General features: G+C 38.5%; 2 protein-coding genes across 6 annotated transcripts in view; both read left to right on the top strand.

Moving 5' to 3' along the window:
• LOC127645038 (microtubule-associated serine/threonine-protein kinase 3-like) overlaps positions 1–20,121 on the top strand; it is a 48,620-nt gene extending 28,499 nt beyond the window's left edge. For 2 of the 3 annotated variants that reach the window (XM_052128548.1, XM_052128547.1), the window contains 18 exons: positions 2,167–2,299; positions 2,522–2,586; positions 2,746–2,831; positions 2,996–3,204; positions 4,198–4,336; positions 4,436–4,568; positions 6,990–7,155; positions 7,270–7,371; positions 7,645–7,767; positions 7,857–7,960; positions 8,092–8,267; positions 13,107–13,231; positions 13,355–13,552; positions 13,833–14,059; positions 15,167–15,289; positions 15,373–15,509; positions 15,616–15,794; positions 17,737–20,121. In XM_052128548.1, coding sequence (XP_051984508.1) covers positions 2,167–2,299; positions 2,522–2,586; positions 2,746–2,831; positions 2,996–3,204; positions 4,198–4,336; positions 4,436–4,568; positions 6,990–7,155; positions 7,270–7,371; positions 7,645–7,767; positions 7,857–7,960; positions 8,092–8,267; positions 13,107–13,231; positions 13,355–13,552; positions 13,833–14,059; positions 15,167–15,289; positions 15,373–15,509; positions 15,616–15,794; positions 17,737–18,539 — 3,228 coding nt within the window. In that variant the 3' untranslated portion in view covers positions 18,540–20,121. The remainder of the gene's footprint in view (positions 1–2,166; positions 2,300–2,521; positions 2,587–2,745; positions 2,832–2,995; positions 3,205–4,197; positions 4,337–4,435; positions 4,569–6,989; positions 7,156–7,269; positions 7,372–7,644; positions 7,768–7,856; positions 7,961–8,091; positions 8,268–13,106; positions 13,232–13,354; positions 13,553–13,832; positions 14,060–15,166; positions 15,290–15,372; positions 15,510–15,615; positions 15,795–17,736) is intronic. The other variant, XM_052128549.1, reaches the window with a different exon arrangement.
• A 176-nt stretch (positions 20,122–20,297) lies between these two features.
• LOC127644981 (phosphatidylinositol 3-kinase regulatory subunit beta-like) overlaps positions 20,298–25,744 on the top strand; it is a 42,656-nt gene continuing 37,209 nt past the window's right edge. For 2 of the 3 annotated variants that reach the window (XM_052128453.1, XM_052128454.1), the window contains exon 1: positions 22,481–22,686. The gene's annotated coding sequence lies outside the window, so the exon portion shown is untranslated. Of the gene's footprint in view, positions 20,813–22,480; positions 22,687–25,744 lie in introns of those variants that run through there. The other variant, XM_052128455.1, reaches the window with a different exon arrangement.

The following is a 25,744-nucleotide window of genomic DNA, read 5'->3' as shown; positions in this document are numbered from 1 at the left end:
TTCTACTGCATTTCCTTATATGGAGATGGTTTGGCATGCTCTCTCTCATATAGAATAGTCCAGATTCATCAACATTTTGTATGAGAACCTTTTCTGTGCACATAAAACTCTTGTACATCAGGGTTGCTGCAGAGGAACATCAAATGTAAGTCTATTTAAGACCTTTTTCAAGACCTGAACTTTAAAATTAAAAGCGTATCCCCACACCAAACCAAAACAATCTCAAAATAAATTATGTATCACAGACACTTACTTAAACAGCCAGGGGCACACATTTAACATGGCCTTAACATTACTTATCAGTAAAACAGGTTTGGCTATATGCAAGTTTAAAAACCTCAAGACATGTTTTCCACATATATATCACATTAAATACGATACGATAATGAGTTGAAAGAAATTAAATTAATCTGCTAAGAGTTTTTAAAATTGGAAGCCTGTTTGAAATGTTCTTTCCTTCCTGTGATGGGGAGGGCCAGACAGAGGCCATAAGAGTCCACACTGAATTAAATTCCAGATTCAGTTTAAGGTGCAACCAAAATACCAATAACCAGTTGAATCACACGTTTTGATCCAAAGTGCAGAACTTTTAACTTTAAAGGCTCAAATACACCGGGGACTCTCATTTTGAAAAGTTTGCGCTTCACTGCTTCCAGCTGCTCATTCAAACAGATTAGGAAAATAAAATGTGCACTCCTACATTAATCTACAACATATTGCAATGTAAACAATTAAAAGTAAACATTGTCATATTTTATCAACACAACATCATCATGAACAGTTGATCTGGTGTCAAGATCGTAGCCTTTCCCTCAGTGTCAGTAAGACCAAGGAGCTTGTGGTGGACTTCAGGAGAAAAGACAGAGAACACAGCCCCATCACCATTAATGAAGTACCAGCGGAGAGAGTTAGCAGCTTCAAGTTCCTCAGTGTCCACATCAGGCTGTTGTGAAGAAGGCTCACCAGCACCTCTTCTTCCTGAGATGGCTGAGGAAGTTTTGAATGAACATTTATGCATTTGGCATAATGAACCACCACATACACCAGAACAATAGAGAGCATTCTGACTTGATGCATCACAGCCTGGTACGGCAACAGCACCACCCTCAACTGCAAAGCCCTGTAAAGGTTGGTGCTAACTGCTAGACACATCATCGGAGTTGAGCTTCCCTAACTCCAGGATATCTATACCAGGCGGTGTGTGAAAAAAATCTCAGAGGATCATCAGAGACTCCAGCCACCCGAGCCATGGGCTGCTGTCACTGCTACCATCAGGCATGCAGTATAGCAGCATAAGCCGATTTCATGACAGCTTCTTCCCCCAAGCAATCGGACTTTTGAACTCTTGATCGATCTCAATACAGATATCAGCAATGCACTTTAATAGCCTCGGACTGGACTCACATTTTATACTTCTTTTAATAACACACTGGCAACTGACTATCAACTGACAGCTGAATGGCAACACAACACTTCATATTTATTTCCACTGATTACATGGGTGGGGATTACATGGGGGGTTGGTATAGTGTATATTGTGTTGTGTAACAGATGTGTAAACTGTGTTGTGTAAATCAGATACGTTTATTGTAATTGTCACAATGTTATGTTGTTTGAAACCACACCCAAGTATATGTGTATATGGTTGAGTGACAATAAAGGGATTTGATTTGATCTTTATTGATCACTTGTCATAAATTTCTGATATGGCTTAATGATTGTAAATTGCTCTACAACCGGTGGAAACACTCACATGTCCCACAAGCTTGGAGAAAATACAACGGTGCCGCGTTTTCACTTTGAAGGACGTAGTGCATGCATTATTTAATTAAATTGTATTCTTTTGAAGTTTGAAAACCACATTAGGTCATATCACGTTTTCCATCTTTCCACCCCCAAATTTAAAACCTCTTTAAATGATAATTAAGACTTTTGTTGCATCATTTAAGACTTTTTAAGGACCGTGGGAATCCTGATAATTATTAGTGAATGAGACCCATTATATTTTTCTGATTTATTTTGAATAAAAATGTCATTCTATTATAAAAATCAAATTTTATTCCCAACAGAGGTCCATAAGCATGTTGAAAATTACCTATGCCCTAGTAATTTTATATTTTGTAATTTGATGCAATTTACATGGTGCTTTTTTGCATGAACTGACAGGAGTTTGACCCTGAGGAGTTTTATCAACGGCTTGAAGTTGCAGAAGACCAGGCAAAAGCTGGCCAGGGAATCAAAACAGACATCCCTCGATACATCATCAGCCAACTTGGTCTCACCCGTGACCCCCTGGAAGGTAAAAATGATTTATGATCTATTCTGCACCCTCAAATTCATACGTGTTTGTCTGTAGCCCTATTTTGACATGCCTAGTTTTCCCTGAGGAGGTTAGCTTAATTTGTGTCATTCAAATGTTGTTGGGAAAATGAATTTTGGCCACTTATGTTGTAAAATGTAATTAAATATTAGTTTGAGGCAAATCAATGAGTGATTGACATTCTCTGGTCTTTGGGTTCAGAAGTGGTGCAGCTTGAGCAAAACAACTCGGGCAGCCCAAACAGAATATTGGTTGACACTGCAGAGGTAAGAAAATACAGACAAGTACTGACATATAAATGTCTCCAAAAGGTAATAGTAGTGCGGTGCACTGCTGGAAGTCGCTATTTTACCAGAGATTTCAACCAAATAGGCGTTGTATTATTTTATTCAGTAGAGTGTCCTGTCTACTATTTTCTACCTCAGAATCGTCCTGAAAGCACAACACCTCGAAGAAAACCTCTGGAAAGAGACTTTGAGACCATAAAGCTCATCAGCAATGGGGCTTATGGGTGAGATCACACTTCTTGCGATTTTCTTCAAAAGAGTTATCTCTTGACTATTACATATAAATAACACATAAGCCATGACTGAAGCTAAAGTATTTAAGATTTAAGTCACCGGATGATTTCAAATATAAATCAGCTTTGATCCTAATTTGCATGATGACTCCCAGGGCTGTGTACCTGGTACGTCACCGTGGGACACGACAAAGGTTTGCCATGAAGAAGATCAACCGGCAGAACTTAATCCTCAGGAACCAGATCCAGCAGGTGTTCGTGGAGCGAGACATCCTGACGTTCGCAGAGAACCCCTTTGTTGTCAGCATGTTCTGCTCCTTTGAGACACGGCGCCACCTCTGTATGGTCATGGAATATGTAGAGGGTGAGTCAGAAGGGTATTTCTGTTGCAAATGTGTTCATTGACATAAACATATGACTTAAAGGAATAGTTCAACCAAAAATGAAAATACTTTCATCATTTACTCACCCTCATGCCATCCAAGATGTGTATGACTTTCTGCTGAACTCAAATTAAGATTTTTGGAAGGATTTCTCAGCTCTTTTGGTCCATTCAATGCAAATAAATGGGTGCCAAAAATGTTGAAGCTCCAAAAATCACATAAATCACCATAAAAGTAATCCATAAGACTTCAGTGGTTTAATCCATAAGACTCCAGTGGTTAAATCAATATCTTCAGAAGCTATATGATAGGTGTGGGTGAGAAACAGATCACTTTCACATCCTCCTACTTGTGTTTTTGTTGATTAAAATTCTTCATGCATACTGCCACCTACGGCACAGAGAGAAGAATTTCAAGAAAAAAAATTACTTAAATATTGATCTGTTTCTCACCCACGTCTATCAAATCTCTTCTGAAAATATGGATTAAACCAATGAAGTCATATGGATTATTTTTACGATGCCTTTATGTGCTTCGTGGACCTACTGAGTTTAATATTCTTCTAAAAATCATAATTTGTGTGTTGCAGAAGAAAGAATGTCAAACACATCTGGGCATGAGGGTCAGTAAAGGATGAGAGAATTTTAATTTTTGGCTAAACTATCCCTTTAAATGCAACATTTCAAATTTTTACTGTCTTGAGTTTGCAACTAAAACATATTTTAGGATGTTTTCATACACACAAGCATAGTTCGATTCCACCCCCCTAACCCTGTTCCTGCAGGTTTCTGTTCACATAGTATTAATTGGGTCTGAACTGTGGTACGTTTGCATCATTAATTTGCTAGTGCACAAACTAGTGGAAGCTAGTGGAAACTGCTTTCAAACAATTCTAACTCAAATAAACTCCCAATAGACTCTCCAAAAGCTCTAGTGTGAAAGTACCCTTAATGTGAATGAAATGATCCTTGCAGGCGGAGATTGTGCAAATTTGCTGAAGAATATGGGTCCTTTGCCAGTGGACATGGCCAGAATGTACTTTGCAGAGACTGTTTTGGCATTAGAATATCTTCATAATTATGGCATAGTTCACAGAGATCTCAAACCTGACAAGTAAGAGCTGCTTTGTTATGAAATCTAATCTTGCATTTACAACGCATGACTACAAATCCTGCAAATATTGCATTCATTGTGATTGTTTCCTGTTCTCAGCTTACTCATTACATCAATGGGGCACATTAAACTGACCGACTTTGGTTTGTCGAAAATTGGTTTAATGAACATGACCACAAACCTGTATGAGGAACACATGGAGAAAGACACAAGAGAGTTTATTGATAAACAGGTCAATCTACCTACACATGCATGACACACCACAAATACTTCAAGAGTTTTAATTGTTAAATTTAAATGGATAGTTCATCCATTGAAATGCTCTCATCCTTTACTCAACCTCATGTCATCATGTGTATGGCTTTCTTTCTTTTATAGAACACAAAGATTTTTGAAGAGTATAGGCAGATTTATACATCTGCATCATGACTACGGCGTAGTTTCCAACTTGATGGTTTGCATTTATATTTCTGCTTTGGTGTCTCTGCGTCATTCTGCGAGAACACAGCCAAATGCTAGTAGGCTATTTAAGAAAATGCATAAATATTTATACATTTTTATACAAAAAAATAATTATACATTTCATAAATATACAAAAGCAATGTCATTTGTGGATTCAAAAGTTTTTGTTTAATTATTGTAGCATTAAAAACGAGTCAATGTATGCTGTATTTATGTACATATTATTATAATTATTATACTTCTTGGATGCCATGCAGTTACAAAATAAATCAGTCACAAACTGTATACTTTTGAGTCGCTTAATAATAAATACATATTTTGGCATTCTATTAAACTCCATGCAGAAACCTCTCCAATCAAATTAGTTAATAATTGCTTTACCAACAAAAAATTGGTGTTTTAAAGCTTAGAAGTTGGACTTTACTGTGCATATAGGCAATATAACCAACTCTGAACCGGTCCTTTTCTAATTTGGAGCTGACATAATAGAAGTGTTCCGTTTTCATAATTTATCAAATATGATTATTTACTGTACACCAAACTGTCAACATATGGTCAAAACATCACAGATTGAAAAAGTCTGATGTAGAATAAAACAAATATCGTGTTTCGATTGTAACTTCATGAAACACAAACAGAATATTAAAACAGCAGATGTACCCGAAAAACAAAATGAGTCCAACTACATTGTGACACGATCACTGATCAGTGGATGGGATGCATGGATCTTAAAATATATGAAAGAAAATGTGCCGTTACCTCAGATTTCTGTTTCTCATTCTGTGGGACGGTCTCTTGATACAAAGGGGACCAATCACAATTGTTATGGTCTGTGTGGCGCGCAGTTACATTTTTGGTGAGGCGCACATCAGGCTTCGGCGTGGGCTATGCTGTAACTGCCGTAGCTACATGTTGCCTACTGTGTAGGATCAATGCAGAAGTATAAATCGGCTTTATCTTAGCTCTGTAGGTCCATTCAATGCAAGTGAATAGTGACCAGAACTTTGAAGGCCATAAAGCACATAAAGGCCACATAAAAGTAATCCATAAGACTCCAGTGGTTTAATCCACTTCAGAAGTTGATGAAGTGGATAAAGCGAATGTCTTCAGAAGCAATATTATAGGTGTGAGTGAGAAACAATCAATATTAAAGTCCTTTTTTTCTATAAATCGTTTTATTTTATTGTTCTTTTGTTGATTTGCATTCTTCATGCATATCGCCACCTACTGGGCAGGGAAGAGAATTTATAGTTCTGTTTCTCATCAACAACTATCATATCACTTCAGAAGACATTAATTAAACCCTTAGAGTGGTATAGATTACTTATATGCAGCCTTTGTTCTTTTTGGAGCTTCAAAGTTCTGGCCACCACTCACTTGCATTGAATGGTCCAACAGAGCTGAAATATTCTTCAAAAATCTTTGTGTTCATCAGAAGAAAGTAAGTCATACACATTTGGGATGGCATGAGGGTGAGTATATGATGAGAGAATTTTCATTTTTGTGTGAACTATTCCTTTAAATGAATTTTCACCCTCGTGTCGTTCCAACCTCTTTTATTTAATGTCTTCCATGAAACACAAAGGAGATGTTTGGCACAATGTCTGACCAGTTCTTTGCCATACAGCAAAAAAAGCACCATTTAAGTGCAAAATGCACAAAATGACTCATGTGCTATATTCCAAGTCTTCTGAAACCATTCAATAAAAGCATTTAAGAGGAACAGACCAAAATTTAAGTTGTTATTCACTGAAAATCTTCCCCTCTTCCATTGCTTTCAAATCTTAATTGCAGTCAAATTTATTTAATCGTGGCAGTTGGTCACATGACATGGAAGGACCAATGATGTTTGGCATCATTTACATCAAATATGATGCAGCTTGTTTTCATAAGCTATGTTACATTTTTTGTCTATTTCTCACACAAAGTTATCATATTGCTTTAGAAGATTTGGAATATTATAGTGCATAAGTCCTATGAACTACTTTTATGATAATGTTATGGTGCTTTTTTTGTTCTTTTAAAGGTTGACACCTACCATCCCCTTTTGAGAAATAGCTGCTCGAAAATTCTGTCCATCATGAAACGCAAAGAAAATATGTGGTTGGAATGATATGAAAATGAGTGAAATTACATTTGACATTGTCATTGTCTTTTTTTTTATATATATATATATATATATATATAAAAGGTCTGTGGCACTCCAGAATACATTGCTCCAGAGGTGATCCTGAGGCAAAGTTATGGGAAACCTGTGGACTGGTGGGCCATGGGCATTGTCCTGTACGAGTTCTTAGTGGGCTGTGTCCCTTTCTTTGGAGACACACCAGAAGAGCTCTTTGGACAGGTGGTCAGTGGTAAGAATCGCACCAAAGTGTTTTTTTTTTTTTTAACAACACGTTTTGTGGTTCTAACAGAGTTACTTATCTTGTGTATATATTGTGCTTGTTTGTGTCCCTCTTACTCCATAGATGAGATAGAGTGGCCAGAGGGTGATGATGCATTGCCTGCTGATTCTCAAGATCTCATCACAAAATTGTTGAGACAAAGCCCCTTGGGGCGCTTGGGAACTGGTAGGCATTTTTATAGACTGTTTAGCCCTAATAAATACCTGTTGATTAACATGATAAAAATCTGGAAATAAGGGACAATATACAGTTGCAAAATAAATCCTGACAGGGTAATTAGGACCCCAACATAAAGCTTACATATACTTTACCATGCTCATCAACAAGCATTTATTTGGGAAAAATATTTTATTGCTTATTACAAATTTTATAGATCTTTTTATTCATATCATCTTTAATTTAGTCACACGATTAAATCATGTGTGATGTAACATAAAGGTGGAGCGGCTGAAGTCAAACATCACATCTTTTTCCATGGTCTGGACTGGAGTGGACTTCTGAGGCAGAAAGCAGAGTTTATCCCACAGCTTGAAACTGAAGAAGATACAAGCTACTTTGACAGTAGGTGGCTCCCTTGTTCCTTGTCATGCCTTTTTTCTGAATCAATATCCTGTAGAGGTATTTGAACTGTCTATTCATACGCTGTTCAGCACGTTCCGACCGCTACCAACACTCTGAGGAGGACGATGAGACAAACGACGATGAATCTTATCAGGAGATCAAGTTCTCATCCTGCTCGCATCGCTTCAGCAAGGTGAAATAGCTGAATGTGCATGACATTATCTTGTCAGTTGGCTAAAATGATTAATCAGCATTTAATCAGCATTTTCCATTTTGTTATCAAGCAGAGGTCAAGTTAGGACTTGTTGTTGTTATGTGAATCAGGTGTACAGTAGCTCGGAGCAGCTGGCTTCTTCCTCCATCTTGAGCCTGTCCTCATCAGAGCGGAGCTGTAGTGAAGAGAAGGATGACCGATGGGATGGTCATTCAATGCTCTCTCCAGGAGAAGCACCCAGACAACTGCCAAGTAGTGACAGGAAGCAGGATGTGCAGAGGGGCAGGTGAGCAAAAGGGACTATGTTCAGAATGACTATTTCTGCAGTGTATATCAAATCAGTCAAATTCCTTTATTGTCACTCAACCATATACACAAGTGCAACAGTGGGTGAAAGTCTTGGGTGCGGTTTCAAACAACATAGCAGTGTGACAATTACAATAAACATCTGATTAAATAATATAATTATATACAGTATACACAAAATTTGAACACTGTATACAATAAAAATAAACTCTACCCCCCATGTAATCAGTGGAAATAAATATGAAGTGTTGTGTTGCCATTCAGCTGTCAGTTGATAGTCAGCTGCCAGTGTGTTATTAAAAGAAGTATAAAATGTGAGTCCAGTCTGAGGCTAACAAAATGCAGTGCTGATATCTGTATCGAGATCCAACAAGAGTTTAAAAGTCTAATTGCTTGGGGGAAGAACCTGTCATGAAGTCGGCTGGTGTTGCTATACTGCATGCCTGATGGTAGCAGTGAGAGCAGCCCATGGCTCGGGTGGCTGGAGTCTCTGATGATCCTCTGAGCTTTTTTCACACAAAGCCTGGTATAGATGTCCTGGAGGGAGGGAAGCTCACCTCTGATGATGTGTCTGGCAGTTCTCACCACCCTTTGCAGGGCTTTGCGGTTGAGGGCGGTGCTGTTGCCGTACCAGGCTGTGATGCATCAAGTCAGGATGCTCTCTACAGTGCTGGTGTAGAACCGTGTGAGGATGTGGTGGTTCATTCCAAATTTCCTCAGCCGTCTCAGGAAGAAGAGGTGCTGGTGAGCCTTCTTCACAACAGCCTCAGTGTGGACAGACCATGTGAGTTCCTCAGTAACGTGGACACTGAGGAACTTGAGCTGCTGACTCTCTCCACTGGTGCTCCATTAATTGTGATAGGGCTGTGTTCTCTGTCTTTTCTCCTGAAGTCCACTACAAGCTCCTTGGTTTTACTGACGTTGAGGTAGAGGTTGTGCTCCCGACACCAGCGAGTCAGAGTGTGCTTCTCCTCTGTAGGCTATTTCATCATTGTCAGTGATCAGACCTACCACTGTTGTATCATCAGCAAACTTAATGATGGCATTGGAGCTATGTGTTGCCACACAGTCATGTGTGTATAGGGATTACAGGAGTGGGCTGAGAACATAGACCTGCGGGGCTCCAGTGTTGAGGGCACTATGGTGTTGAATGCTGAGCTGTAGTAGTGTAAGTGCAATGGCATCATCAGTGGGGCAGTTGCTGCGGTATGCAAACTGCAGTGAGTCCATTGAGGCAGGCAGCACAGAGCAGATGTGATCTCTGATTAGTCCCTCAAAGCATTTGCTGATGATGGGGGTCAGAGCAACAGGATACCAGTCATTTAAGCAAGTGATTTTGGATCGCTTTGGTACAGTCACAATGGTGGACATTTTAAAGCATGTGGGGACCACAGACAAGGAGAGGTAAAGGTTGAAAATGTCCATAAAAACACCAGTCACTTGGTTTGCGCACGCTCTGATGACGCGGCCCGGTATGCCGTCTTGACCCGCGTCCTTATGGATATGCACCCGTCGGTGGTGTTGAACTGTCCTCCAATCTTGTTCCTGTACTGGCGTTTGGCTGCTCTGATAGTTTTGCAGATGGCATAACTGGCTTGTTTATACACCTCCGCATTCCTGGAAATAAAAGCGGAGGTCAGAAGCAAAATGGAAGAGTGGTCCGATTTGCCAAATATAGGGTGGGGGAGGGATCTGTAGTCATTCCGGAAGGGAGAATAGCAATGGTCCAAAACCCGGTCCACTCGTGTGTTGAAACTGTGTCTGTGTCGGCTTGTGGCGGGATGTACACAGCTGGGAATTCCCTCGGTAACCAGAATGGTCGACACAGAAGCATGAGAAATTCCAGATCAGGAGAGCAGAAAGACTTGATAGAATGTATGTTCCTCTGATCACACCAGGATTTGTTGATCATAAAACAAACACTACCTCCTCTGCTTTTAGCTGAGAGGTCTTTTGCTCTGTCTGCTTGGTGCATGGAGAACGCCACGGGTTTGAGTCTGGAATCTCCGCAGACATCCATGTTTCTGTAAGGCAGATAATGCAGCAGTCCCTTGTCTCTCATTGGATAGAGAGCTCTCAGCTCGCAGAGCTTGTTGTCCAGAGACTGAACAATTGCCAGTAGAATGCTGGGTAGTGTGTATCCATTTGCACAACATCTTAGTCTGACTAGAACGTCGGCTCTCCTTCCCCTTTTCCAGCTACGTTTCCGTTAGGGCTGTCAACGAATATTCTAAATTCGAATATATATTCGAATAGTTTTAAAAAACAGAAATTCGAAGGTGAAAATTAATATTCGAATGTGGAAAAAACGCAGCCCGCGGTAGCAGATGTGCGGCTGTCTGCTTTGCGAGTGGGCGTGCTGCCTGAGGGGTCTTTGTTGTCACATTTCTCGAATTGTGTGCCTCATTTTATTTAACGTTAAACAGAAACATGACTAAAATGTAAGGCTACTGTACTGACTGAATAGATGTTGCATGAATAAGGTAGGTTAGATACAGCAGTTTCATGCACTGCAGGCTTCCACTGGTTTGATTATTTACCGTTTCATGTCAAGGAAAAGTTCCATGTTTACCACAGCACAGCTCGCTCGAGCGCTCAATGTCGGTTCTATATACTGTAAAACTTCAATTAATGTTAATAATTTGTTTTAATCACTGAATGAAGCCTGCTATATTTGGGACAAGAGTCGCGACCTTATATTGCTTGCACAAAACTCTTGATCAGCACTCAACATTTGTTTATTGTTGTTGTTCTTTTAAACCGTTATGCAGAGAGCGTGAGGGCGAGAGAGAGAGAAAGAGTGCCTCGTGCCATGCGAGCGAGAGTGAGGTCTTGGCCATTAGTTGATTTACTTGTTTTTGTGTAGGTAATACGTTGTCAAATATGTTTAAACTTAAATAAACTACCTATACAAATAGTTATGTCTCTTTGTATTAATTTGTCCTGTTATTGACGTAATGCGCGTCATTGACCAAATGCGCAACCAGATATTCGAATAGTTCGAATATATGTGTTTTTTTTAGAGGGAATATTCGAATGTCATTTTTGAGCAATTTTGACAGCCCTAGTTTCCGTGGCCGGGCTGCCCAGACAAAGGGCATTGAGGGTAATTTAAGTCTGGATTTTGGTGTGCTATTGCAGAACCAATTTCCAAAAGTATTTGTCTATCATAGACAATAAGGCAGACATCATCCAAGACATATGAATTGTAGACAAAACAAACAAAAGACTGCAACATTGGGTCAGAGCTTGTAACGCAGCAGCCACACTCGGCACCATCTTCAACTACTAAAAGTACATGTATACTGTGCATGCATATTGAGCAAATTTTCTGTATGGATAATGTACCCAGATTACCTTCTACAATTGCCAGCAGACCACACTGCATGGAATACTGTATCCCACAAGAAAATGTGCCTGACCTTTAATTTCCAGTGTGATAACAACATGAATACATGTTTATGTGTTTTTGACTTATTATTTGATCAGATTGACAGAAGTTAAATTAATATACTGGATTCAGTATGAGTTAAGCTCAATCAACAGCATTTGTGGCACAATGTTGATTATCACAATTTATTTCGACTCGTCAAGGCAAAAATCAAGGTTACAATGAGGCACTTACAATGGAGGTGAATGGGGCCAGTCTGTAAACATTAAAATACACAGTGTCAACCCCAATAGAAGGTTTGATGGGGTCTAAATTAAAGTATTGGGTGTAACAGAATAAGGAGTCTGGTAGAAAGAGGCGGATACCCAGGAAATTTACAAAGAGTTCAAAATAAAAGTTCATGCATAACATTCTTCTGTTCCTCAGTAAATAGTTAAATTAAAGGGGAAAGATAATGTATTTATCAGGTATGTGTTGAAATAAGACCAGAATTAATGAATAATTATTTCTTATTACCTCATGTGTATTATGATTATTATTGTATTTTTTGTATTTAAAATGTATACATTTCTAATTGAAACTAGAGCGGTTAAGGCTCTGGGTTACTGACCGAAAGGTCGGGGATTCAAGCCCCAGCACCGCCAGCAAGGCCCTTGAGCAAGGCCCTTGACCCTATCTGCTCCAGGGGCGCTGTTTCGTGGCTGACACTGTGCTCTGACCCCAGCTTAATTGGGAAAACAACTGCATTTCATTGGCTCTTTACCTGTACTCTGCACAATGAAAATAAAGTTGAATCTTAATCTTAATAAAAATACTCAGTGTTTGATGTAAACAGTATGCATTTTAACTGGATTTTAGTGTTATAGAATCACCTACTAACCTTTTCTGTGTGCATTTATTCCATGATGTTGTAACTCTTTAAACCCTAAAATAATCATAAAAGCTCAAATAGTCCTGTTTTAACTGAAGAATTCCTGTAAGTGATTGATTTTAAAAAATTATAAGCTTCAAATTTCTTCCTTTTAAACCCTCTCAAAAATGGGCCCTGTAACTTGGAGTCTAAATAATTTTGGGTAGTAATCAATATTATTCCACAAATGCTGTCAACTGAGCTTAACTTGTATTAAACCCAGAATATTAATTTAAGGCAGAAAAATTTAACTAAAAATGCAATATAACCATTATAATTTCTAAGTTGATTCCTGGAAATCACTGGACTTATATGCAGCATGATAAAGTCATGTGATGACAATATACCATACTGCTGTTAAAAGCGTTGTTGAAATGTTTTTACAAGCAATAAGAATGAATGTGTCTAAAGGGTATAGTAAAACATTAATCATTTTAACTTGATTTAAGATCTTTTAAATGAAATTCTGTTTGTTTGCTTATTTAAGTTGAAGTTTGTTCTTATATCTTCACACTCAGCCCAAGTCAGAGGCCAAGAGCATTATCCAGTTCATCCCATCCTGAGAGTGGCTCTAGTCCTGTCATTCTGAACAGCACTCAGAGCCTTGAGGCAATGCCACGTTTTGCCTTTCCTGAGGATGAAGGTAAGTATTTTTTTACAGGTTTAAATCTAGTAATTGGTGAAATGTAAAGGCAGCAAGTGAATTGACCAGTCCACAAACGTCTGCGCTTTCGCATGTTTTAAAAAAAAAAAAAAAACATTATAGAAGGACTTGTCTCCAGTCTTCAGCGAATTCGTCTGCGCAGCAACTCCACTGGAACAAGACCTGCTAGTGGCAGGGACCACAAGGGCCCACGTCAACTTGGGCTCCAGCTGGAGACCACCGAGAAATCAAGATCAGATTTTACATGCAAAGTCTCAAAATCTGCATCTGTATCTGGCATGTCCCTCATCGTCACAGCTGGTACTGTGAGCTCTGCTAAGATGTATTCATGCACATTATGTAGTAGCATCATGTGATACCATCACATTGATATCACCTGAACTTCATGTGATTTAAAACTATAAGGGAAGCATGGGGTTTCAAGAGAACAATGAACAGTTGTGAGGATGAGAGAGCTTATTGAAGAGGATAAAATTACTAAAAAAAAACTTTGGTGTCAGATATTCCCATAATTCAAAAAACATCAGTAGATTGGTGCTGTAGATACTGTAAGGTCATTATTTCCTCTATTTTTATACAGATGACATCCCTGGTGGGGTCCAAACAAACCCCATGTCCTCACACTCCCTCTCATCCAACCCTTCATCTCGGGACTCTTCCCCAAATCGAGACCTCTCTCTCAGTGTCAGCAGCCTTCGTCCTCCTGTGGTCATCCACAGCTCTGGGAGGAAGTATGGCTTTGCGATCCGTGCCATTCGGGTCTACATGGGGGACACAGATGTGTACACGGTGCACCACATGGTCTGGGTGAGTATTATGGATGTAATGTGAATCACAGTCACAGTGAATGGACAATTTAAAGCATACACTTAAAGTCCACCTCACTGCATGTTTTTGAAATGGAGAGTTTTCACTGGATGAGCTGTACATTATATATTGTAGAGATAGTTTACCCAAAAATTATCCTAGCCATCCTAGATGTCTATGACTTTCTTCTGCTGAACACAAACAAAGATTTTTAGAAGAGTATTTCAGCTCTATAGGTCTAAGAGAATGGTGGCCAGAACTCTGAAGGTCCAAATATCACAAAGGTATCATAAAAGTAATCCATACGACTCGATTAATCAATGTCTTGTGAAGCAATCCAATCGGTTTTGGGTGAGAGCAGACCAAAATCGAACTCCTTTTTCATTATAAATCTTGACAGCAGTCTCCTTGGCGATCATGATTTCAAGCTCGATTACACTTCCTATCGTGCCATATAGCGCTCTGTGCATGAGTCAAGCACTAGGAAGCATAATCAAGCTTAATATCATGATCATGCGTGGAGACTGCAATGGAAAGATTTACAGTGAAAAAGGAGTTATATTTTAGATTATTCTCAGCTAAAACCGATTGGATTGCTACAAAAGACATTTATTAAACCACTGGAGTTGTAGGAATTTCTTCTCTGATACCTTTATGTGATATTTGGACCTTCAGATTTCTGGCCACCATTCACTTGCATTGTGAGAACCAACAGAGCTGAAATATTCTTCCAAAAATCTTAATTTGTGTTCTGCAGTAGAATAAAGTCATACACATCTGGGGTGGCTTGAGGGTGAATAAACGAGATCATTTTTATTTTTGGGTGAACTAGTCCTGAGATGTTACATTGCTTGGGAACCACAAACAGCCTACCATTAGGGTAATAAACTAGATTACTTTGCAGAAGAATTGCTTATAAATAATAAATGTAACCTTTCATTGAACTTTGGTGTCTTGGTCTGAGTGCCTGATTCCCCCTACTCTCTGGTAAACTCTGTGGTTACTCTAATGTGTGGCCTGTCATGGCTTATTGCTTAGTTAACCATATTTAGTGATTTGTTGGTTTGACTGATTTATACATGAGTTGATGTGTTATCATTTATCTAGAGCGTTGAAGATGGCAGCCCTGCTCACGAGGCCGGACTGAGGGCTGGTGACCTCATAACTCATGTGAATGGAGAGTCTATTCAGGGTCTGGTGCACACTGATGTTGTGGAGCTTTTGCTGAAAGTGAGATTCTCAATTGAATCTGGAATTCAAACACCAGTCTTAGAAGGATAGGGCTACATGCTTGATCTTTCTTTTCTTTGTAGAGTGGGAGTAAAGTGACCCTGCAGACAACTCCACTTGAGAATACTTCCATTAAAACTGGGCCTGCAAGAAAGACCAGCTATAAGGGAAAGATGGCACGACGCAGCAAAAAAAGCACAAGGAAAGAGGGTCAAGACAGGTTGGAAGGCTGTTTTGTAGTATCTTCTTGACCTAGCTTCTTCTCTACCACCCACTGAGAGCCAAAATCTAACCCAATCCTAACCTTTGTGTTATTACTTTCCTAGCAAACGACATAACCTTTTAAAGAAGCTGCCCAAGCATAATCCAGGGATACAGAGTAGTCGCAGTTTCTTTGCAGGTTTCCAGCACTCCCCTAACGACAGCCTGTCAGATTCCCCAACACCAAGCCTGTCTCCTGGACCCAATACACCATGTAGAAGCCCAGCTCCAGATGTGTCATGTGGTATGCCTTAGTCTTCTGTCCTATTTTTAGATACAATCTTTAAGTGATGCAGTTTATAATCGGTTACTTTTTATTCAAAGTGAGTTTATTTGAGGAGCAATGCAGGACCAAATTGTAGTTATTTTTTGTTTGAATTTATGGACAGTATGCCTCAAACATATTAATCTACTCAGCCATTATGTGTCAAAAAAGGTACCTGTGGACATGAAAACCCTGGAAATAGTTTTAAAGAGATCATTCAGAAATAAAAATCTATAATTGTTTACTCACCCTAATGTTGCTCCAAACTCATATGACTTTCTTCCATGAAACAAAAAAGGTGAATTTTCAATTCTTCTCACGGTTTATTTTGCCATAATGTAAATGAAAAGCGACTCTGGTCTTTAATGCTCAAAAACTGACAAAAACACAATAACACCACAGTAAAAGTAATTGATACCACTCATGCACTATATTCCAAGTCTTCTGAAGCGATAAAATCACTGCAATGAACAGAATGAAATGTGTCTTTATTCACCATCAAATCAATAACAAAGCTCTTAAATCAACTATGGTGGCTTGTATTTTGATAATATTAAACCCAATTGGTTCGCGTTTCATGACCAAACCACCAAGACCCTGTTTACACCTGGTATTAAGATGTGTCTTGGGTGATCCGATCACATGTGGTAAGGTCAACACGTTGTTGACACATGGTCACGTCTCCTTTTGGACTCTTGTGATAGGATTTTGAGGCGATGTTCTCTGTTTCATGATGACATACATCAATCACTATGTCAGTATGTTATTTCATGACATTAATGTGCAACAGAGTTAGAAAAGACAATGAAAGCGGTGTGCTATTTCTCCCAGATGCCTCTGAAATTTATTTCAAGCACACTTATCCATAATTTAGTTGATTACCTGTATTAACCTGAGCTGCAGATGTTCGTGCTTCTCATAATTGTCCGTGTATGGTGATTTTAGACACACTGAAGATCCATGAACTTCTCATGCTTTTGTACTGTATATATATGCTTTTTACATTTTTCTGATCAGACAGTTATTTCCTTTTAAACCGCTCAAAACCATCAAGGTTTAAACAAAGTTTTAGCACAGCAGTTGATTGACAGGCGAGGGATGCACCTCACTGCTGCCGGAACTCATACAGGATGGCCTTTACACCTCAAATGCAATGTGGTCATATGCGTTTTTAGACCCTGTTTGGACCTGTATTTAGTGACGTGATCAGATCACCAAAAATGCATATTAATGCCAGGTGAAAATGGAGTCAATGTGATCATATCATTTCAGAACACTATTGATTACATTTACTGTGGTTTTATGGTATATTTTAAATATTTTGGGTGTTTTTTTTCAAACTGGACATTCACTTTTCTCATTTATTATGGCAAATAAACCCTTTGAAGACCAAAAATCACCTTTTGTGTTCCATGTAAGAAAGCAAGTAATACGAATTTGGATTCAAGAATGAATTAATTCAAGAATTAATTAAATGTCCTTTTTGAGTGAACTATTTATTTAAAACTGATTTTCAGATCTGAAAAACAAATGGAAATTCATAAAAAGTTGAACATGCAAAAAATGCATGGAAATCTCTACTGAAAATAAATTTTGCATGGAAATTTCTCTAGTTAAATTTGTAATTTTTTTTTTTCTAGTAATATTACGTTTTTAAATATTTCAGAGCCTACAAATATATATATAAATATCCATAAAATAAGAATATATATATATATATATATATATATATATATATATATTATATTTTTTTTTTTTTTTTATTATCCTAGTAATCACAAACGACTGGAAGAGTCATGAAAATTAATTAGTCAAAAGGTCTGGGAACCCTTGTCTAAAATAAAGTAGAGCTTTATCAATCTTTTATAATAAAATGTTTTATAATAGGACGTGATTGTCATTTCTTCTACTCTATCCACAGATTCTAACTCACCACAGAGTTCCTCACCATGCTCAAGCTCTCCAAATTCACCAATCCCTCAAAGTCGACCAAATTCTCTCCACGTTTTGGGATCTAAGATTGGCCTTCGCTATAATAAAGCAGGCCGATGCAAGTCTACCAACAGTATTCCCCCTTCTCCCCTTGCCTGCAATCCATCTTCACAACCTCTGTCTCCACAGTGTTCTCCATCTTCCCTCTCTGGGATGCCTAAAAGCCTCCACTCATTTCATAATAAGATGATGTCCCCACCAACCATTGTTCGACAGACGGTGTGTCCCCAAAGTGCAGAATCACCCCACTCGCCATTGCTGTACAGGATCCAGTCATCTGAGAGACTCTCCGGTGCCCAGCATGGTGACAAAAAGGCCTTTTCCACTCGAAGGCTCACTGTGGAGGTTCCCCAGGGTGAAGCCGAAGTGCTCGAGTCACAAACAATTGACATTGCCTCAGGCTTTGTTTGTGTCGGTGACCATGCTAGACAAGGGTTGCATCTGGCTGGTCAGCAAGTGAGGGACTCTGAGAGACCAGAGGAGGTGGTGGTTATGAAGAAGCTGAACTTCTCTGAGAGACGAGATTCGTTTAAAAAGCAGGAAGCAGTTCAGGAGGTCAACTTTGATGACATTGATAACATTGATAACAAAGGTGTCACATCTCATCCTCGGTTCAGAGCAGCATGGGTCATGGCAACACAGGCAGCGGGGAGTTATGAAACTCCAAATAGCAAGACAGATGAGCTTGGATCCAAGCTTAAGGAGCAGAGGGAACGAGAGGATGAGTGTTAGCCTTCGTTAAGTCCAGAAAACTGTGAGACTTGGATGTACGGTTGCTTCCATGATAACCTTAAACAAAATCAGAGAAAAGGCAGGGGTAGAAGTCTTTGTCTAGCATCACTTAAAAGCAAAAGTCATTCACCTGTTTTTTTTTCTAGACAATGTCCTTGTGGACATTTAAATTGTTTTATAAGTTAGCACAAAGAACTAGTAGATTTTTGAAAAAAGTTTATTTATTACATTGAAAGTCATGCATTTATATGAGATGGGAATAGAATCGTCTTACAATAAAAATGCTTTGTAAGAATTTGCACATACATTGTCCTGCTGAGGTTCAGTTACCTTTTTTCCATTCTCTTTTTTTTGGCAATTTATCATTGCCATTTGGTCATATTGAATGAACAAGAAATTAATCTTGCATTCAGTTGGTCATGTCCCTCAATACCCAAATAATGTTTGTATGAAGCCAATTGGCCAAGGTCGGCATTTAAGTGTATTAAATGTACCTAAACAGAAAGTTCTCATTACTTAGAACAAAATGGCTTACTAATACTAATTTGGTAATATATTTTTATTTATAATGTTTTGCCATTGTATTTTTTGTTACCGCATTGTACAACTGAATTAATTTTAACTGTGTAACCTTGAACACATTTTCACAAATGGTGGTTTTATGTCTATCAGTGTTTAGTGAATTCAAGAGAAAATCAATTTTCACAACAGCTGCATGACTGTGTTTTTTTTTTTACTTATAATTATACTCTGCTCAATAACCTTCTGCGATGTTGACAATTTCTTGTTTGGTTATACAAAAGTTGCAGGAATTACTTGATTATGTGTACCATGAGCTTTCTGTGTAATCATCTGCTGTTTCCTGATTCATTCATCAAATCTAAAAATACAGAAGACGAAGTTCAGAATTTTGTCAATTTTGTCAATTTTAACTTGCACTCCTAGCCTGACTTGTCTCTTCTTCTGTATTACAGAGTAGTGTGCCACTATTTCCTTGAATTCACATATTATCTTTTTTTATTATTATTTTTGTACGGTAACGTATTGCTGTTTTTAAAAGTTCTATATCTGTGTTGTCTTAAAATCTAAATGCATCAAGTTTTCTTTAGTTTTTTTCCCCACACAGCCTGATTTAAGGCTCTCAGAATTGATCCAAGCCTCTCGACTTTATCACTTAACCTCAACTGAGCTTGTAGAGATTGGATTTAAGTGATTAAATGTATAAAATAGCTAATAATCCTATTTTCTGTGGTTTCAGTTATTTTCCTATTGGAACTGCATGTTTTTCATACTACAGCGCTATTGTAGCTTAGCTTTGTGTGGAACATTAACGTGTTCAGTGGCGTGGCAACAAGGGTGGCACGGGGTGGCAGCTGCCACCCTAAAAAATAGCTTTGCCACCCCATTTACCACCCCAGATGACAGCTCGGATACGGAGGGGCATCGGCTTAACTTCCCCCCATCTTAGGCTACTTCAATCGATTGGGTCACGAAAAGTACTTATCAAATATAATCTATAATTCACAATAGTTTTAGTTTTAAGTCTGATGTCTTTATTATGTAGATAAAGTGCATTTCTGCCCCTGCAGCAGGCTAGTGTAAACGGCAGATCGGTAAATCCACGGGTGACGGAGCGCAGCGAGCGCTGCTGCAGTAGCCTAACTGGAGTGCGCTGGACTCGCTCTCGGAGGAAGAATGTGCTCGTCTTGTCCAGAGTGGACTCCGAGTAGCCTATAGTTGTGAGAATCTCCACGAATACGAAAGCAAATTTTTCATTTGAATCGCATATTCTGACAGGTGTAATGGTATTGAAATTGTCATTCAAATCACAGTGATTTCAGGAGCCAAAACTTGACAAAAAGAGCATGTGGAGAAATTATATGTGTTAACTATATAAATGTTTTTAAATTAATATATTAAAAGCTTTTTATTTAATTTTACATAAACATATGTTAAATGTTGAATATATGTTTTAATTATCTCCAAGATGATCTTACTTGGTTTGGGATTAATTACTAATTGCTATTAAAATGTAAATGTATCAAAAGCAAATATAGCCTAAGCAAATATTAAAATGGCAAAGCAATAAAATGTCTGTGCAAACTAAATAATATTTATTGGGACAGTGTTCGTCATATAGTGATGTCACTGGCATATCTTAAGTTCACCCCTCCCCCATTCTTTAATCATTTCACCAAAACTACAACATGTGGCAGGCCCGCGACCACCAGGCTGAAGCCGTTTAGACTTCTCTTTTTAATGCACAGAAACAGGTAAAGTCAATCATGTGTCTATCTTGCTCGTTAATCTACAAAAGTTACACACACTTGCGCTCCACTATGTCAGATGGTAGATTGAGCAATTTGTCAATACTTAGTATTGAGTCTGAGCGGTCAAAGGCTATAGACATGGATGTTTTCCTTAAACGTTTTTGTGCACAGCATGGTAACCGGCGAATTCAGCTCTTCTGATTTTTTGGGTTCTCATGTTTGACTATTTGTCTGAGTCAGTCTGACTAGTTTAACTGGTTAACATAATCATTTACAGTAGTATTTCTACTTCTCTGTGTCATATTCAGATTTTTTTTTACAGATAATGAGTTAATGGCTGCTGCCTTACATGTTTGACTATTTCATATTTGAGTCTGATACTGTTTTGCTACTCTGGTTGCTCTTAGCTTTGCTGCTTTTATTTGATGTTATGCAGGTATTATTTTCGCATTATTTAGGCTATCTGGTTGTTCTGTAAAGAACTTTGGTCCGCCTAGTGGCTGTTGTAAATCAGTTATCAGTAACTGTTGTAATCAGTTACAGTAGTATACTGCATTTTGCAGAATATGCATAATTTAATTTAATACAAGTTTTATTGTTTGGTAATCAAAATATTCTGGATTCCTTATCTTTTTGATCAATATGAATAAATAAATGCACTTTGAGTACAAATTAAGGAATCAATTTATTTTAATTAAAAGTGTTTGTTTCTACCAGTAATCTCCACTAAAGCAAGGGCATTTTTCCATGATTACCCCATTAATATGCTTACACACACATTTTCATGCACACACATTATCACACATACACTCATACACACTCTCTCACTCTCTCTCTCTCACACACACACACACACACACACTCAAAAACATACTCCTACACACAATGTTAGAAACAGATTGAAAACGATTGTACTTTAAAGATTTCTTATCCAACGTTAGTATTACAGCCTTCATCTTTCAGTTGAAATGGCTGATAGTTCAGAATTTACTGTTAGCCCTCTCAGAACATCAGAAATTAATTAAAATAAGCACATGTCCCTCATAACCAGTATAACACTTTTATTTTTTTACATATATCATGGGAAGCCTAGTTGCCACCCCTCATTCAGCTCTTGCCCCCCCTTTGCCACCCCAAATATAAAATCCTGGACACTGAACGTGTTATGTCTACTGCCTGCAACCTGTAATTCCTCATTGAGAGACCATAATGTGGGCTCTTAACAGGGGATGTTAGAAAAGGAAAATTATTTCCAGTATTCTTTAGTTCACTTTCAAGCAGTGCTGGATGACCGGCAGCTAGATAACACAGGCACATCGAGGTAATTTCCTGAAAAGTTTACAGATCATATCAGTGGTACTTTTTGTAGAAACTGAGCTGCCTATTAAAACAATAGTTTGAAACTGATTCATTCCACAAAAGTGTCCCAGGTAATGTACTGAGAATGAACATGTCAAAAATAACATATATTTAAGAAAGTTAGTTTTATTTCTGGTAGGTCTACATTTTTGATAGACGGTTTTATTTGATGGCGTATACCACAGCGGTATGGCGCAATAAGAAGTGAACGATTCATCCTGTGTTAGCCGAGATTTACTCTTTCGGATGTTTTCGGCTCATTCCGCTGTTTTCCGCCTCGCATTCACAAGTTCTCACGCAGTCCTGCCCGCTCAGTGCTGCCTGTGCAGGAAAATGGCTGTTCAGCAAGTTGAAAAAATTCGTGCGGAATGAAAAGGAAAAAGAAAGCAATACTATACTCTATAGAGGGTGTTCTAGCTGGAAGTTAAAAAAGTAAGGCCAGTCGACTGTTAAGAGTGCACGTTTCATTTGAAAGCTCGAAAGAAAACCGTCAAAGCCTTTGCGACGATTTGCCACGGGTAAGTTTTCCCAGGTTTTGCACATAACGTTACTGTAACAACTAAACTGAATGGCTAACTAGCAGTCACCAAATGTACGAAAATGGTGGAACAGACACGCCGTGTGCCGTCCTAACACAGAATACGTGGACTTGATTGCTTCTAACCATAAGTCAATGTCTTATTTCTTAGTAAAATCCGTCTCTCCGGATTTACTGGGCGGCATAAATGTGCAAATTGATATGCGTCAGGTTTGCATGATGAACGAACGTGTTCGCAGCAGATACTCGGAGCTCCACGCGTGACAATAGTCACTTGAGCCCTGCACAGCTTTTGTGCTCCGTGTTAAATTGAGCGAACTTTTTAAATTAAATTCAAATGTTTCTGAATTCAAGTGTGCGTTAATCGGCTACTGTTTATTTTCGCGGCCCCTATTCCACATAATTCAGCTTCTGAGTTTTATCTAAAGTCAATATCACTTACAAAAGTTTTAAAATATAGCCTACAGTAGCCTACGCCACTCCTAGACAGTAAGAATTGTAAGTAATTCAATGTATTCGTTTAAGAAAAAAGTAAAAAACAAAAAACAACAACAGATAGTTCCGACCTTGAATTCTGATTGGATGAGCTGCGTTCAAAGCTGTTTTAAAACGACAATAAACATCTGACATCGCACATTCTGTATTAATGCGACCACAGTATAGGAAGGAAATACAACTATATTACTTGGCGGACGAATTATTTATTCAGATTTGTATTAATATTACATTAAAGTGCTTATGTAAAATTGGTCTTTCGTCCTTTTGCTGTTGCTACAGTTTTATAAAAGCAATAAGCCAGGAGAGGCTTTATGTTACAGTGGGTAAGGGCTGTTATTTAAACCCTGTGGTAAAATCACTGTAATGCCACTCTTGTCCAGGTGTTCGTTACAGTGATTTTCCACAGGTAAGGGCTGATATTTAAACCCTGTGGTAAAATCACTGTAATGCCACTCTTGTCCAGGTGTTCGTTACAGTGATTTTCCACAGGTAAGGGCTGATATTTAAACCCTGTGGTAAAATCACTGTAATGCCACTCTTGTCCAGGTGTTCGTTACAGTGATTTTCCACAGGTAAGGGCTGATATTTAAACCGTGTGGTAAAATCACTGTAATGCCACTCTTGTCCAGGTGTTCGTTACAGTGATTTTCCACAGGTAAGGGCTGATATTTAAACCCTGTGGTAAAATCGCTGTAATGCCACTCTAGTCCAGGTGTTCATTAAAGTGATTTTCCACAGGTAAGGGCTGATATTTAATCCCTGTGGTAAAATCGCTGTAATGCCACTCTAGTCCAGGTGTTCGTTACAGTGATTTTCCACAGGTAAGGGCTGATATTTAATCCCTGTGGTAAAATCACTGTAATGCCGCTCTAGTCCAGGTGTTCATTAAAGTGATTTTCCACAGGTAAGGGCTGATATTTAATCCCTGTGGTAAAATCGCTGTAATGCCACTCTAGTCCAGGTGTTCGTTACAGTGATTTTCCACAGGTAAGGGCTGATATTTAATCCCTGTGGTAAAATCACTGTAATGCCGCTCTAGTCCAGGTGTTCGTTACAGTGATTTTGCCATTAGTCAAGCTACTTCGCCCAATGAAATGATAGAAAAAATACTTTCATACGCTTTCTGTACTCAGGCAGGCTCATCGTATTCCTTCTTGACACACAAATTGCAAAATACTCTCCTAATTTTTCATCTAGACTTTTCCCCTGGATATATTGCTGGGCAATACAATGATATCAATATTTATCGCGATATAAATACTCCACGATATCGACGATAAGCTTTTGACTAATTTTCGATATTTAGCCATCTAGACATGCATGCCTGTTGCTAAAAACAGTAGCAGTTTGGCTTTCTTATCGTATGTTTCCACTGGCGCGTGCTGAGCGAATGTGAGCGAGTGCTTTCAATTCCTTCCTATGGAAGCTCGCAAGGTGTATTGTAAAATTGACAGTAGTGCGGGGCAAGCGGTTCACTAGCGCTAGGAGAGGCTTTGTTCCGCTTCTGTGGAAACGCAGCCTCAAAATGTATGAAGTTGCTATTGCCCCACTACGCAGGTCACCGCGTTCCGGTTTTGGACCACAGATTGATTCCATCTTGACTGCAAGACATCATGACGACGGTTACGGCCTCTCATCGTCTCTAGTGAGCATCGCGACAAAACAACAGTGCCGGTTACATCATGTCTGATCTTTCTGCGCTGTATTCTTGAATATTTTTCTCTAACACTGAAACACGCTTGACTGATGCCCTGTCCCGGGCCGCACCCGCATCCTCTTTTCCCCACATGTGCGTACATGAGGTGCGTGTTTCCAGATAGCCTTTGGACCATAAAGTTTTTTCTTTCTAAATGTAGTTTTATTAATCAGCATGCTCCAAGCCTTTAAATAATAAACAAATAGATTTCAGTTCTAATTTTGTGAAATTATTCAGATTTCATCATCTCTGACAAGGATGAAAGACAAAACAATTACTAGTTTGTAGCCTAGTCTTTCTCACTTCAATGAAAATAGAAAACTGGTCCTTTCAGACTTTTACGTTTTCAAAAGTTTCTCTCTGGAGATACCCCTGAACCCCCATACAGTATCATTCCTCAGTCACAAGGGCCTCTATGCCCCCATACTTGGATATCTGTATGTTAAGAAATATGAAAATAATTTTAATGTAAAAAAAATATATATATATATATATATATATATATATATACTGTCATTCAAAAATGAACAGATCGTCTTATAACATTCATATCTAAATGCACTCAATTGATAAACTATAAAATATTGTAATATTTTCATAGAAAATCCCTTAGACATCACTGCATTTGTGTCTGAGGGATTGGCCCCAATGCAGTTTTTTAAAGACCATTTCGACTTTTTAGGATTTTGTTTTCTCTTCTTTTTTTGGAAATTCAAAACAATTTGCAAATGTGATTCAATTTCGTGATAAATATTGTTATCGAATGATATGAAAAAGAATATCGTGATAATATTTTTTGCCATATCGCCCAGCCCTACCTGGATATATTAAGCTCCTTCCTTGG

The sequence above is a fragment of the Xyrauchen texanus genome, chromosome 6 (assembly GCF_025860055.1).
Source record: "Xyrauchen texanus isolate HMW12.3.18 chromosome 6, RBS_HiC_50CHRs, whole genome shotgun sequence".
Lineage (NCBI taxonomy): Eukaryota > Metazoa > Chordata > Actinopteri > Cypriniformes > Catostomidae > Xyrauchen > Xyrauchen texanus.
The sequence above is the reverse complement of the archived record's forward strand: the minus strand, read 5'-3'. Positions and strand labels throughout refer to the sequence as shown.